Source organism: Podarcis cretensis (assembly GCF_951804945.1).
Source record: "Podarcis cretensis genome assembly, chromosome: 1".
In the NCBI taxonomy this organism is placed as follows: Eukaryota; Metazoa; Chordata; class Lepidosauria; order Squamata; family Lacertidae; genus Podarcis; species Podarcis cretensis.
The window spans coordinates 66,090,073-66,106,348 of record NC_137170.1 but is presented as its reverse complement, the minus strand read 5'-3'; the positions used below and the strand labels follow the sequence as shown (position 1 = coordinate 66,106,348).

Below are 16,276 nucleotides of genomic sequence, written 5' to 3'. Positions count from 1 at the left end.
CATGTTTCATTATGTTTTTATATATGCTGAAAGCTACCCAGAGTGGCTGGGGCAACCCAGTAAGATGTCTATAAATATTAAAATTATCATTATGGAATGGGACGTCCCTATTTTCATCAGATAAATGTTGGAGCGTATGAAATGAAGGAGAGGGCACAGGAATATGGAGAGCAGGGTAGGAGAAACATTTTACAGGTTCTCAAGATGTAAGTATCATCACCAAATTTTTTACAAATTTTTTTACTGAGTTTTAGTAGTGCTACACATTGTTGCTAAAAGATAGTTCACAGAGGAAATACCTATGCAGTGGAGATACAGTCTGTTGTAGCAGCTTTTAAAAAAAATCTAACAGAGGTCTGGTATAGTGCTGGTAAGAGGGGCAGGATTCAAAGAACTGAAGAGAGGAAGGGGGCAGGTCCTGCTTTGATAATGGTAGCCTATTTCTACCAAAGATAAATAATGCAAATGGGCCACAATATTCTTGAAGAAAATGTATGAGAGAAACACTATTTGTCCTTGTCAGTAATAGTATGCAAATCTGCTATTTCCCCCCCTACCTGTTTATTAGAAGCATGCTGATTTGGGCTGGTGTTCACCAAGGTAATTATTACGTAGAATATCATGCTCAGATTACATATTGCACTTCATTTTATTTCATTATGAGATTTAAGACAATGTAATTGTTACTTGATAGAAGACAGAAAAGGTCAGCTTTAATTTTAAGTTTTAAAAAAGCTGCATTCCTTTAACTCTTTTGTATCTTGTTTGTTGAATTCAATCTACAAACCACAACTCCTTTCGAAAATGGGAAGAAAAAATAGTACTTTAGAAACATAGAAACCTGCCTTCTACTTTGGTATTGTCTACACTGACTGGAAGCAGCCCTCCAGGGCTTCAGCAGAGGTTTCTCACAATACTACCCGCTGAACATGCTGCGACCTTCTGCATGCAAAGCTTGTACTGAAACACAGGCCTTCCCTTGTTTGAATGTTTTGACAAAAGGAGGGAAAAAAATGTCTTCACTAAGGCATTATACACTGAGATTTCCTTTGAAGCATCATGGCAATTGAACCCAAGTGTGGAAGGGTGTTTGTTTCATGCTGCCAAGTTGGCAGAAAGGACAAAGAAGCTGCTCAGGGGTTACAACAGAAGCTGGAGGTGCTGAAGAAAGGGCCAAATGACACAAGACACAAGTCCCCACCTTGTGTCACCTGTTTCTGTGTTGTACCTGTGAACAACTTGCCCCAAACCCTAGCTGCCCGTGCACAAGACTGCATTGTGACATCCTCCTGTTTCTTGAACCACTACCTGTTTTCCTACCTACACTCATCATGGCGCAATGGGTCAGTGTGTCTGGCTGTTAACCAGAAGGTTGGTAGTTTGAGTCCACTCAGGGATGGTTGTAGACAGGATTCCTGCATTGCAGGGGGTTGGACAAAATGACGCTCGGGTTCCCTTCCAACTCTACAATCCTATGTTTCTGTGCCAAGCTGCCTTTCCTCTGAAACTTTTCCTACCTAACACAGTTGTCCAGACTGCCTGCTGTTTAATTGTTCTTCAGCTTGAAGATAACATAGATTGCCACCCTGTTTCTTTCCTCTCAGTTTTCAGTCAGGGTCAGTTCCATCATTTCTGCTACTTAAGAGAGGACAGTTGTATTTTGGGCATTGGGTGGCTGTGGGCCCTTTTCCCACTCCTAGCTGAACCCTTAGCATGTGGGAGGGAGGACTACTAAGCTTTGTGGGTAAGGTTTTGCAAGATTAGAAAATTCAGGAGAAATGCATTTTCACAGCTATGGAGTTATATGTCCCATGAAGCAATATTGAGAAGACCACAATATTTCTGTTGTCCCTTCCATCACATTTGTAAGTTGTTCTCCGATATATAACATCATTTTCCAGGGACAGTGCCTGGCCAAGAGCAACCCACAATTGAGGCTGCAGCATCTCAGAATATATACATTCCAGTCAGTGAGTGATTAACCTCCTTCCCAATGACTGAAGGGTAATTGCTCACTTCATGCAACAATATTGTAAAATAAAAATATGTTATTAGATCGGAAGGGTGGCCTGCAATCTATACTGGGTCCTTCTGTGATTTCCACACTTCCTGGATGGACAAATTGCTTCTGATTTTTGTAGAATTCTTTAATGCGATGAGTAGTCTGCCTTTTGCTAACCTGCTTTGTGGCCCAGCTGTGACATATACATTATGGGCAGGCCATAGCAAACCAACACCTTAGTTTCCATTACATTAAAAATACAGTTAAAAGCAGAAATAAATGTATAATATAGCTCTAGTTGTCATGATTTGAAATATTGCAATCCTTCAGGATCTTAGTAAATTTATCCTTTCTTTGCTTTTCTGATAACGTTATAATTATTCAGCAGGGACTTATATTTTAGTATAATAATTTCTACTCATGAGCTAGCAGCCCTTAATGCTCGTGAAAGTTTAGGGCAGTTTCATAGTGAATGCCATTTGTGGCCCCATTTTTGCATAATTGCGTAGACTGCCGCAAACAATTAAGTGGAAATAGAAATAAGGCAGCACTCCTATGCAAACTGTCCTGAGAGCAAGACCCACTGAACACAGTGGGACTTACTGTTAAGTACATGCATGGGATTGTACAATAATTAGAATGCCCCCCCCAATTTACTTACAAAGTTCAGCAGCATACAATAAGCACTGAGATTTGTCCATATTGAGTCAGAAGTGGTAAAATGTTGGGTAATATTTATTTATTTATTTATTTATTTATTTATTTATTTATTTATTTAAAATCAAATATAGATCCCACTTTACTGCACCAGGGAGATCAGAGCAGTCAGTGATACACTGCAAAATATAAACAAGGGATAGAAAACAGTCAAAATCACAGCAGTCCAGATAACTTCAGATGAAACTATATAGCTAGTGTTTCCTTTGCTTCTTTATAATCACAGAGAGTCATAGCATACCTATTGATTATGGGGTTAAAAAGTATGTCACTTTGTTTTTAGCCTTGCCTTGTCCTTTGCACGCATGCTTGAAAAAGAGAGATTTGACAGCTATCTGGGGCACAAGGAGTTCTATTTTACTTCTTCATGAGACATCTGGGGGGGAAAGCAATTATGTTAGGGCTGTCTGAAATAAAAAAAGAAATAAAATAACATTAAGTAGAATTAAATGTGATGCAGCTTTTCAAAAGAAATGCTCTCAACTGTACTTCCACGAATCGCTGTTTCCACCTAGTGGCTGCAAACAAGAAATGTTGGGTTTCAATTACAGATGCTATTGGAAAACACAGGCAGAAACCGAAAGAGAAGAGAATGTGCCACTAAGGGCAGATTTCATTTTAGGCACTTATACAGTCATTATATTGTTACCTATGCCAATGCAGCTCACAGATTGTCAGCTTTTCATTTATAAAACACAGTTTTCAGGGGGCTTGAACTTAGTTATTAAAACTCATACTGCGTTGAAGCCTGGCAGCTTAATCGCTCTTTCAGGAAAAGCCGTGTGGTGTGCACTGCAAATGTTCATCAACAATAGTGCTCAAGACCTAGCAGAATTCCCACAAGTCTCCTGATGTGCAACTGGATCCCCAAGAGTCTTTTGTTGAACAGGATGGCAGTGACCCCCCCTCCCTTCCCACAGTTCTATAAGCAAAGAAAATAGTTGTCTTTATCTTTAAAATCAAAGAAACTAAATCACCAAGAGTTTTCTAGCTAGGCAGTGTGCGTTGCACTGACATCTGCCATGGGTGGGGGGTGGAAGAGAAGAGACCCAGCACTTTAAAATCAAGATGCTATCTGTACTGAGCCTCTGCTTTGTGTAGGTGATTCTATTTCTGTGTCACTATAAAGCACAGACAAGGTTATTCCCTGTAGTTTCCTCCCACCACACCTCTTTATTAAGAGACAGGCAGAGAAGAGGATAGGGCTGCATTGTTGGGTATGAAGTGTGTGTGTGTGTGTGTGTGTGTGTGTGTGTGTGTGTGTGTTTCAACGCCCTTCTTTTTGGGAGGGCAGAGGGGAAATTAGTCCTTTGGGGATTAATTGAAGAGGAGTTAATTGGAGTGTGATCTGAGAGGTAATGAATTGATGGTAAACTAATTCAAGGAGAATCAATTTGCAATGCTCTGGCTTGGAAATTAAATTGTTTTGTTTGTGAAATGTGCATTGCATTACAGCAGCGAATCCAATACCAAAAGAGTGGTTGGGTCTCATACCCCACCTCTGCCTTGTATTCAGTCTGTGGCTTAGGGCAAGTCACTTGTCTCCATGTGATGGTGGCCAGTGATATGCCTTAAGGAAGCTGATAAGGACATGAAAGCAACAGCATTCCTCTCATTTGGCAGAGAGAGAGGAGGAGGAATGGTCTCTCTGTGTGTGTGTGTGTGTGTGGGTGTTGTGTGTAGCTGCTTGATCAAGAGAAATGAGAAATGGCACTAAGTATGGTCATATCTCACACTTTGCTGCCATGCTGCCCATCTCTAAAATCAGTACATTTTTTTCAGGAATCCTTCTACCTGCTTCATTCCTTGATCATATAATTCAAACAAGACAACTTCAAGCAATGGGCTGTGAAGGTGGCTTTTTTAAAAAAAAAACCGAACCTGTTTTATTTATTTATTTATTTATTTATATAACAAACTAGGATTTTGGGGAAGTGAAACTGAATGCTGATAATAGGTATGCCTTCCAGCAGCATAGAGAAACAACTGGAGGAACAGGGAGCAAAGGAACCCAAGACTTCCTTCAGTTTCATTCCAGCTCGTTCATAGTTATGGACCAAATGGAGCTGGACTGGGATTTCATGTATCCTACCTTTCTGAATCAAAAGAAGCAACTAGCAATAAAATCCAAATCCATTGTAAAAGACTAAAATAGAAAAACAATCAAATCAGTATCTATTAAATTAACTAAGCAGGAGTAATGAAGATGAAAGCCAGCAGAGGGAGGAAAAAAACCAACCAACAGAGCAGCCAAGTGCATATATATATATATATATATATATATATATATATATATATATATCAGGCTCAAACATGGACATTATGACATCAACTTGGGAATGTCCTAGATCTAAGAGAATCCAATCAAAGGAGCTATAATTTAGCTGCTCAAGAATTGCTCCCAGTCAGAAATGTATTTGTTAAGAAGACAATTGCTGATACTTCAGATAAGAAAATAGACTCCTTTTGTTCTGTTACAGGTGGGCCATTAAACATGGAGGAACAAGTAAGCCTGGTCAGTGGAAACAGTCAAAAGTGGACAATCCTTTGTGGAATAAGTTGACCTATATGTGGCCTGTGCTTCCAAATGGAGAACTAAACCAGGTAATTTGGTAAAGTGCAGCCCACACATGTGCAGATATGTGCACAGCTATTTGAGTACACTTAAAAGGCGTATCTTTATGCTTACATTTAAAATATACACTCGCAGATACACACTAATAGTGTGAAAAACATTTACTATGTTCATTGCATATTAGAAATGACGTATATAATTACTAAGATCACAATCCAGAGAGTTTTACTAGGCATGAATTTGATCATTCCTCACACCTAACCCTCTCCTTTCTCCTCCCCAGCAAACTCTTATTTTTCTGATTGTCCAGAATATACGCACCATTGTGCGTAATTCTTTTCATTAAATTCACTTTAACAGAGGCCAAGTGTCATTTTGCTGATTTCTCTCCTTAGTTCCATATGTCAGGAAACCAATCCTAAAAGATTTCTTTTGCTACTAATTTGTTACATACATTCATGGTCTGATGTAAATGCTTATGGTCAGCACATGCACAGTATTTTTTCTTGTTCTCAACTGAGTAAACTGTCTAAGCCAATTTGAATGTACAAAAAATATTCCCTTCTAAATATTAAGGTTGCAGTGCATGTAGGATTGTCTAATCAAGCCAGTGCAATGGGCAGAGCAATTCTCTTGTGCCCAATCACACAGTAGTGGCTATAGGCTCTCAGTAGCCTGACCTATGCCCCACCCATCTCTTTTTTCCCCTTTTGAGGTAAATAATGCTGAATTGATTGATTTCCACTGGCTTGGGCACCCTTCCACCAGAGCAGGGGCTGGGAGAATGTGCTGTATCCTAACTCAAAAGAAACACCATGGTGCATCTGCAAGCACAGCTAGATGCTGCAACAAAACATGTTTCTCCCATATCCGTCTCTACAGTCACAGCAGGCCCTGTAACCTTCCAACAGTTTGACTTTACCCCCAAAGAAACACTCCTCCACTGTCTCCCAAGACAGATAGATGCCAACAACCAGCCGAATGGATTCAGGATTTGGATTGTACCATAAGACAGTTTAGGATGAAGATTTCCTTCCGTGTTCCATAAAATGATCCTCTATGATATAACTGATCCTTCAGTTCCCTACTCCCTATCTCAATCCTTCAACCTTTGGTTGAAGACTAGCTTATATACTTTAAAATTAAACTAAACAGCCTCCAGCAAGCCCTTATTCTCATAGTGTCAGTCCACTCCCTAGCCCTGCAATATGGAGATCCTGAATTGGCATACATACTGTATGTGTGAAGTTATTTGGTCACTCTTAGCTGTTATTTGTATCGTTGTAATTCTTATAAATGGAATAAATGCTTTGTTTATGTTTTGAAAGGCTTTTGACTGGCCCATTGAAGGCTTGCTGATTCCAAACAGCCCTCCCTTGAAGAAACCTACTAGTAAGAAGTCAGACAGCTATATGCCTCTGAGGCTCAGGGTTTTGAAAAATGGAGAACAGGACAAAAGCAAAGCCATCTTTGTTCTTGGACCCGACTGTACAACTGTGGCTAAAAAACAGTAAGAAAATGATAGTTAATTTTCATAATCTAATGAGCACAGTAAAGTTTTTGTAATTTGTAATTTCTAAATCTTTTACTGCTTTCAACTTTATACTTGAAAAGTTGCCAACCTCCAGAAGTAGCCATCTATTTTACTTTGTGGTGGTAAAGAAAACTCACTCTGAACACTGACTTGGCTCCTTGTGGTTACATTTCAAAGTGTATGAAGCCACTGGGCTGGCCATGCTCATGTGAATGTTATCTCCACCTGGAGACTGTCTATGAGGCCATCATAAAAATTCTGGCACTTTTTTAACAGCTGCAGTTGTGCAGATTTTGGCAGCCACGTGACCACTACAACTAGTATGTTATCACAGCAAGCTTGCAAGCTCACTACTTGATACCATGGATGAGCTCATAGGGCCCACCCACCTGTTTCTTTGGAGATGCTATGGAATTATCATATAGGAGGATGCTGTTGAGATCTTCTGTGGCTCCTGGTGAGTGAGTGATTGCTGGAAAGAGAGGAGAGAGTCTAAGCACCTGGCTCCCTATTGCTTACCCACTCCCTTTTTTATCCACTAGCAAGTCACTTGGGTTTTTATTTCATTTCCCCCATCTAGTTGGGAAGAGCAAGCTTGATTTTTAATATCTGGAGTTGTCCTGCTCATTGGCTAATTGCCAGCCCCTTCCACAATCAAAGAAGAGCAGTTTGTATTTAGGAGTGCTGCCATCGACAGGACAGCCCCTTTGGGTGACCCTGGAGGAACACACCAAAGGGAGTTGTCCCATTGGAGGCAGACTGGAGGTGAGGGTGCCACCCTTTTTACTCCTCCTCGGAGCATTGTTTGCATTGTATTGCTATATGAGACTTAGATGTGTTGTTTGGCCTTACATAGGAGACCATTGGGACCCTGGGAGTTGGCATTCCTTGGGTGGGAGGAAGTGGCGTTTTATGTTTGCAGTGTAGCAGGTGGAAGATGGGATGGAGAATGCCTGTGAAAGAAGTTCAGCTGGAGATTAATTGCTGTGAGGTGCCCTTATAGTGTGTACTGGCAATAATAGGTCTGTGACTGGGTTCTTTGTTTACCTGAGCACCTGTGACCATTTTCAAGTGAGTGGATTTCAGGCAGAAGGTGCCCGGCAAGAAGAGATCTTGAAAGGGACACAGTAGCACAGGCTATCTCTATGATTGAGGGGAGGAACAGGCACAGCTGAAGGAGGGAATGCCAAAGGGAGGATTACAGGTGCTTACATCCTGTCCCCCTCACCAAGCCCCAATCTGTGCTTGATACACTGGGTGCTTTACCTCTGTGCCTAAAGGTCTGGTGGTGATATTGTTAAATGATAATCCATGATTTAGTTGTGAATGAGCAGGCAGACCTGGGTGAGGGAGCAAGGAGAGCCAGACCTAACCCATCTCTGCCCAACTGAGTATTTGGTGCAATGCCAAGCCAGACTGGAGGGGTGGGTTGAGGGAGTTGCTGTGGTTCACAGGAGTTCACGCTCCATCACCGGGAAATCTCTCCTTGGAACAGAACGTGAGGGTCTAAATCTGGCGCTAGAACAAAGAGACAAGCTAGGGATGCTGTTGGTGTACTATTCGCTCTGCTGCTCAACAGCCGGCTCAGCCAAGCTGGCCAAAATGATCTCCAAACATGGTGTTAGAAGAACCCAGGACAGTTGTGCCGGGCGATTTCAGCATGCCTTGGGTCCAGTTCAGGCCTCTGTAGCAACCATGCGACTGTCTCAGGTGGCCATCAGCCACACAGCAAGGCATACACAGAACTTGGACTTTGCTTCAGATGGGAAGAGAGGAGCAATCTGGAAGTAGGTAGGGTGTATATTATCCTCTTGCCATGGTCCTGCCACTTTAATACTGTAACCCTTTTAATGACTACGTCATATAGTTTTAAATGTTTTTATATTGTTGTATATCACCCTAATGTTTTGTGTAAGGGCATAATATACATACATACATACATACATACATACATACATACATACATACATAAATGCATCACCAGGATTACTGAAGAAACTTGTCTACAGTTGCTCTGATCAAGTAGGGAAGATCTGAGTGTTGAATCACAATCTTACACGTTACTTGTATACTTATTGGATATGTACCCATATTAGCAACAGGTTGCTGTCTGCCTACATCACACTGGAATAAGAATGGAGTGTGTACAACCCAACAGATGGGGGTTAAGACCACCATATACTTAAAGCACATTTTCCTCCCTCATAATCCTGGGAAATGCAATTTGCCCCTTACAACGTTACCATTCCTAGCACCCTTAGGCAAACTACACTTTTCATTTTGGCAAGGGACAAGATGAGTTTTAAATGTCTGGCATGCATTAAGCCTGGATGTGCACTAGGTAATCCAATTCTTGTGGTAATGATGGGGATGTGCCTTCCAGTAGGTCTTGCAATGGTAACATGCTAATGGTAGCACATTTTTCTGTTTTCAATATGTAAAAAAATGGAAGGAAGACAACTGGAGACAGCCTGAAGTATATAAATTACAGCAATAATTTAGAATCATGTCCCTAGCAGATTACAAGGTTGTAAAGAACTTTTATGGATACATAGCTTGCCTTTCTGCACAATAATTCTCACAGAGTTTTACTTGAAGCTGTTTCAATGTTTGTTTGATGCAACATATCTGTGAATATAAATTATATCTATTTGGATAAACCACTTGAAAACAGTGAACATTATGCTTGGAAAGAGCAGATTTTGTATGTTCATTTTATATAACAGGACTTTGAATATTCATATAGCAGTGAAAAGCTTTGATGTAAAGAATAAGTTAAATACATCGTTTCTCACATTGTTAGCAGAGATGTCACCTTTTGACCTTTCTTTTAAGGTTTTTAGAACATCTGATGCTTTTTGATCATGGTTTAATATTGCTTTTTCAGATTGATTAAATACACTTCATACGTCACTGAACAATGAGTAGCATTCAGATTGGCTGTCCACTGAGCTGCCTGCAAAAATGATAAAGTTAAAAAAATAATCTTCAAAGTAAAGTCAAGCCTGAAATTGAAATCTTTGACGCATACATCTCATAATTAGTTCTCCCTCTGCCAGATCTAAGATGTGAATATGCTGTTCTTAAAATTGTTCAGATCTTTTTACAGAGAAATTTAATGAATGGTATCAGCTTTTTTAAAAGTTCTTCCTCTAGATCTGAAGTTCCTCAAACCAAACTAGCTTTTATGAAGTTGTTGAATTTCCAATTTAGGTCATTTAAGAGAGTTGGGGTTGGGGTGTGGGTTGTGATCCCCGTGGCTGATGCAACAAAGAGCTGGGCTTAATACAGGTATGTGCCTGATGCCAGAATGAGGCCATAATCAGACTTTAGGAACTTAGCCCAACTGTAGGTGCGGTCGCAGTCAATTATAGGTTAATGCTGGTGTTATTGCTGCCACTTCTCCACTGTTTGTCAGTTTGATCTCATGTTGGAAGGAGAGAATTGGGACAGAAAGATTGTCTGATCCCTGTTCCACTGGAGTCTGCTTCAAAAGTGTAGGACATAGGATATAAATTCCATATAGCTAATGTAAAGGTGATATACGTATCACATTTATTTCATGTAAGCACAGTAGGATCCTAAGAAAAACTTCAGGCATACTCAGTGTTTTTAGACATGCCCAGTGGGGTGTTGTATTTCCTTTCAACAACTAACCTTCATGACATATCATGAAGTGTTTTGAAAGTTCCATTAAAAAAAAATCAGATTGCTAAATGGCATGGAGAACAGCTGTCCTATTGACCATGAAGGGTGAGTTGTGCGGTTCTATGGATTCCAGCTATTGATACAGATGTACCAGTATATGCAATCATTGTGTATACATTTTTCAAATGGTTTTGGTGGTGGTGGTAGGATGTCTATTCAGGCAGCAAGTGTCAGTGAAGTTTTTTGTTAACCAGGAAACATTGTTGTTTTGCTGTGATCCATGGTGGTAGATGCAGCAGTTCTTCCCAAATGGTGCCACCATTTCCCATCCCCAAATGTTACTGGAATGGTGTTGTGTCAAGTGAGCAAGGGTGGCGATGGCAGCCAAGCTATTAGCTGTGAAGAAGGGCTCTTGCTTTTGCTGCTAGCTCTGCTATCACAGCTGGTGATAAACCTTCATCTTTTACAATAAAAAAAGGCAGGGGAATTGGTGTTTGCCACTGGGGTGAGCAAACCCTGGAAAACCAATTTCAAAAGGTTTTCCCCACACCCACTCCAAATAGGGTGCTAAATTTTGGAGGGCATTTCATTTCAACCTTGTGTAGTTTCTGCACATTTCCTTTATGAAAATGTAGAAAATTTACACATATGAAGTAGGTTAGGAAGGATTCAGGTACTTTAAGAAGTACAAATAAACGTATATATGTGGTGCTGTGTATTTCCGCGATGTGAAAGGGAAAATAACTCGTAGCATTGTAGCATCAGTGTTTCTTATAATGATCAAGCTAGTGTCATGGCTGTGAACATTGATGCCACGAGGAATAAGATGTGGAGTGAAGAGTGAATATTTTGTTTGTTTGTTTGTTTGTTTGTTTGCTTAATTAATTTCTATCCTATCCTTCCTTTCCTTCCCAAAGGAGCCGAGGATGGCAAACATCAAAAGGTTGAAACAGCACAGATTTGCATTGTCTGCTGAGATTGTGTAGCTGTGTTTCATGTTTTTTCAGACTTGCACTGCAAACTACAAAGCAGGATGTTTTTACTCTCTTGGAAGTTCTTTTGGTTAGAAAAATCATTCAAACAACATGCTTTACTTTCCTCTAGAAAAGTTGACACAGGAAGGAAACAGAAAGTGAAGAGACTCCCGAAGGCACACGATGATGCTGATTCAGAAAAGAAAATACACCGAAAAGAATTCCAGCATTTTCTGGAACGGTAAGTAAACCCACATCACAATCTTTATTTCCCCCCAATTTAGATATGTAAACACTTGTGTGCTAAGGCATATAGTCAACTCAATGCTCTCTAGATGCTGTCGGGCTCCAGGTCAGCAGGGCTGGTGATTTCTTTATTTATTAGTATAGTTGTATATCAGGAATATGCAGCCCTCCCAAGGTGGTTCACATCCTAAAGGGAATTAAATACAATATCAAATATATAGTCTATAGTAAAACTGGTATCACAAACCACATCACATACAACAATAAACATGGTCAGCAAAGGCCTCATAACTAGTTTAACCAAAGGCCTGAGTAAACAGATGCATTTAAACTGGTGCAAGAAACCGTCAGGGTCAGTGACAGCCTGCTCTGTTAGGGAAGGACACTCCAAAATTGTGGTGATGCTATTGAGAACGTCCTGGATATGGCAGTTGTAGGCTAGCAATATCTGGCACTAGGTTGGCTGCTGATATGCCAAGGCTAGGAGTGGAGAATGACACAGTTGCCTATACTGTATAGGCTATCCAGGCTTGTAACTCTCCAACCGTTTGACTTCACCCCAAAGGCCCACTCCTCCATTGTCTCCAGAGACAGATGGATGCCAACAACGGTAGCTTATAACTTTTTCAGTGCACATGACACATTTAGAGAGGCGTGTTTTGTAGGCAAAGGGGCTTGAAAGGCATTCATGCTTCCCTTCAATATGCAGGAAGCATATTGAAACTTTCCTTCATTGCTGTGAAATTGTTCACTCACCTTATACCTTCCCTTGCCAGGTTCCTAATTATTGCTCTTTTTTATTTGTTAATTAGCTGTCCCCTTGACCATATCAGCTCACAATAAAATAACCATACAAAATTCAGACAGTAATATTTGCCATAAAATACCACCCTCAAACGCAACCATTGGGTTTTAAAAGCAGGAATTATAAAGCAAGGAATCTAGTGCTCACCAATAAAACTGGTACATCAGCCTGGTGTGGCTGTGGAAGAGCACTCACTGTCTTTGTCATTCTGCAGAGATGCTGTGCTGCCATTCTGTACAGCTGAGGAGTCACCAGTCTTGAAATTGCTCCCTGTAGACAGGATTAGTTATTTCCAAACCTGGAACCATTTTCACTTTACTTCATAAATACTCCCCTGTGATGCTTGGACTTACGACTCCTAAGCCATCAACAGGATAAACTACACTTCAGGTTACAGCAGTGCTGGGTTAATTGATATTTCTAATGAAGAGTACAGTTGCCCTGTTTGTAATGTGCCACTTCAATCCCTTCAAGTGTTGAAAACTTAATGCAAACAGAGCCACATTTTCCTTATTTAAAAAGGTGCACCATGGCATTGAATTTGCCTTTTGCTGCCAGAAGACTGTTCACTGAAAAGGGGGTCGAAATCTGTCTTTTGGAAGACTTGGAGAGAGATCAACTGGTAAGAAAAAAAAATGAAAATGAAATCAGAGGCATTAGTTCTTCTTCAGAAAGCATTGTTCCTATAAAATGAGCAGATAACGATGAATCACATCCTACTCGTATCGTTCCAAACACTGCTTGAAGCTATGGTTGTGTTATGCCCCATGAATATTGCAATTAGTGATAGGAGGAAAAAAAAAAACCCTTTTGGCATTGAGTTAAACCCAAAGAAAGAACTCTTGCAATGGGAAAGCAGACTTTGGAAACAAAGTTTGAAGTCTGGAAAATGAAAGAGAATATAAAATTGAAAATGGGCTTAATTTGCGTTTGGCATTTTGCTCAGGGTACAAGGCAAAAGAAATAACTGAGAATCCTGACTTCTCTGGGATAATAAGGGTGGGATCTAGAGTAATTTAGGATCATTCCCTCCAGCTCGTCAAGAGGGGTTCCCAGAGCAGACTGGGCAGACAGAACTGGAAAAAGCAGCAAATCCTTCCTTAAAAGCTAAATTGTTAACTGACCATCAATGAAACAAACAATGCCAACCCTGGGAAAAAGAAATCCGTTGAGACTACATAAACCAACAGCACTTCAATCTTGCGAACCTTTGTATACTTTACATATGACTTGTTGTCTAGCAGAAAGAACCAAAGAACACCTTATTTACTCCCCCCAGACCAGGACATGTGTGGCAAGAAACTCTTGTTTTGTCTGCAAGAGCAAGGAAGACAGTCTACTGTGATATAGAAAAGCAGTAGCCTAGTGAATGGGTTCTCAGGTATATAGGGTGTTCTACCAATGAATAACTCTCTGCAGCCAACTCTCTCCAGCCAAAGGCCACATCAGCTGAGGCAAGGATGTTCACTTTTAACTGTGTGTGAAAGTATGCACCAACACCCAAGTAGCTGCTGTACAGATTTCTTCAAGAAGCACCCTATCCGCAATGGTTGCAGAAACCTCTGCACTGCTTACTGATTAAGCTGTGGAGCACCCTCTAGTGCAGGGGTTGTCAACCTGGTCTCTACCACCCACTAGTGGGTGTTTCAGGATTCTAGGTGGGTAGTATGGCACAAGCTGAATCTTCCTTCTATCGAGCACTGGTGGACGGTAAGGAAATTTTACCATCAAGAAAGATTCATTAGTGGGTGGTAGGTATAAAAAGGTTGACCACCCCTGCTCTAGTGGAACCTTCGCCCTTTAGCCAGGGTCAACCTAGTCACCTTTTTCTCTAATAAAGTATTTGGGAAAGAAACAAAGAGAGCCTCTAGCACACAAAAATGCATTGTATTAGGGGAAGTGGCTTGCAGAAATGTGTATATTTGTCAGAACTGCATACAAAAAGGTGTTTAATGAGGAGAAATTCACATTAAAACACTGGTTTTTCATGGTGTGTTTTTAAAATAGCAAATTGCTGCAGAAATGTAAACTGAATTTAAGATGGTAAAAATGAGAAACTGACAGATTTGTTCATCCCGACTCCTGAGCTCTATGAAAAAACAATTTTGGGAAGCCACACTGTGAGCTGGTAGTATATATAGTTCGTTAATAAGGACTTTAAATACCCTCCTTACTTTCCCCAGAATAGGACATGCATGGCAAGAAAAATCCTATTTTCTCCCTTCTGGTAAAGTGGGATAATATCTAATCACATGTCCAGATGAACAAAAAGTGCTTCTTGTCTTCGACAGACATTTATTTCAACACTGAAGGCAAAAGAGCTACTTGCCATTTTAGTGAACTATTGACAATGCTAAAAGTGTGGCTCATTTTATTTTAATATTTATTGAGTCACTATTTCCTTTTTATCCTAGAGATTGGTGTTTAAATTTTATTATGTAATAAAAGAACCATATTATACTTCCCAAGTTCAGCAATATTCATTGGGTATAAACTTTAAAGAAGCTGAGGAGAATTAATTACTAATTTTCTATGTGATCTATTTCTCTGATTTTGTTGCCAAGTATGGTGGTTTTAAAGGGCCTTAATTATTTAGCTTCATTTTTTTAGTAAAAAACTAGTATTTAAATATGAACCATTTTTATTCAAATACAAAATTCCATTTTTCTTTGTTACATTTGCATTGCACTTTGCTAAAGGTATAAAATTGTTGCTATTGTTTTCTCCTGAAGCTTTCCTTTGTACTCTGCTAACTGCAGATGCTCCAGCCTCAGGTATTTGCAACAGGAACTCCTGGAATGTTTTGGCTTATAGTACTGTAAGTCCAATGCAGAAATTGAGAAATATCTGGAATTTTGTTCAGAGTGTAAGCTCAGCTGAAGATTTCACAATACGATTGATTGATTGATTGATTGATTGATTGATTGATTGATTGATTTTGGTTGCTGTTTAGTTTCCATAGTAATAGTTGTATTTTTTTATTTTAAAGAGATTTTATTTAAGAAATTCATATTCCATTTTTTTAAAGTCCTTCGCAAAGCAGCCTACAAAATGTTTAATATACAAATCTGGCTCATAAAGCATTTTTAAAATAATAATAAAAAAATCAAAGTACCAGAGTATTTTGGTTTTGACATGGTTCACATGGAATGCTATGCTGAACCATTTGTTGTTGTTGTTGTTTAGTCGTTTAGTCGTGTCTGACTTTCATGACCCTATGGACCAGAGCACACCAGTCACATTTGTCTTCCACTGCCTCCCGCAGCTTGGTCAAACTCATGTTAGTAGCTTTGAGAACACTGTCCAACCATCTCGTCTTCTGTCGTCCTGTTCTTCTTGTGCCCTCAATCTTTCCCAGCATCAGGGTCTTTTCTAGGGAGTCTTCTCTTCTCATGAGGTGGCCAAAGTATTAGAGTCTCAGCTTCAGGATCTGTCCTTCCAGTGAGCACTCAGGGCTGATTTCTTTCAGAATGGATAGGTTTGATCTTCTTGCAGACCATGGGACTCTCAAGAGTCTCCTCCAGCACCATAATTCAAAAGCATCAATTCTTCAGCGATGGTCCAGCTTTCTTCCATACATCACTGGTCCAGCTCTCACTTCCATACATCACTACTGGGAAACATCACATACTGTTTATGCCTGCCTTATAGAATTTTAAGCATAACCTTGCTAGCGTGTGAAACGAGTTCAATTGTGCGGTAGTTGGAGCATTCTTTGGCACTGTCTTTCTTTGGGATTGGGATGTAGACTGATCTTCTCCAATCCTCTGGCCAC

The 16,276-nt window shown here is 40.1% G+C and overlaps 1 protein-coding gene across 5 annotated transcripts in view; it reads left to right on the top strand.

The window, feature by feature from the left end:
- Window positions 1–16,276, top strand: part of DCDC1 (doublecortin domain containing 1) — a 265,169-nt gene that overhangs the window by 192,024 nt on the left and 56,869 nt on the right. For all 5 annotated transcript variants that reach the window (XM_079987001.1, XM_079987002.1, XM_079987000.1 and 2 more), the window contains 4 exons: window positions 5,200–5,323; window positions 6,623–6,804; window positions 11,581–11,691; window positions 13,024–13,123. In XM_079987001.1, coding sequence (XP_079843127.1) covers window positions 5,200–5,323; window positions 6,623–6,804; window positions 11,581–11,691; window positions 13,024–13,123 — 517 coding nt within the window. The remainder of the gene's footprint in view (window positions 1–5,199; window positions 5,324–6,622; window positions 6,805–11,580; window positions 11,692–13,023; window positions 13,124–16,276) is intronic.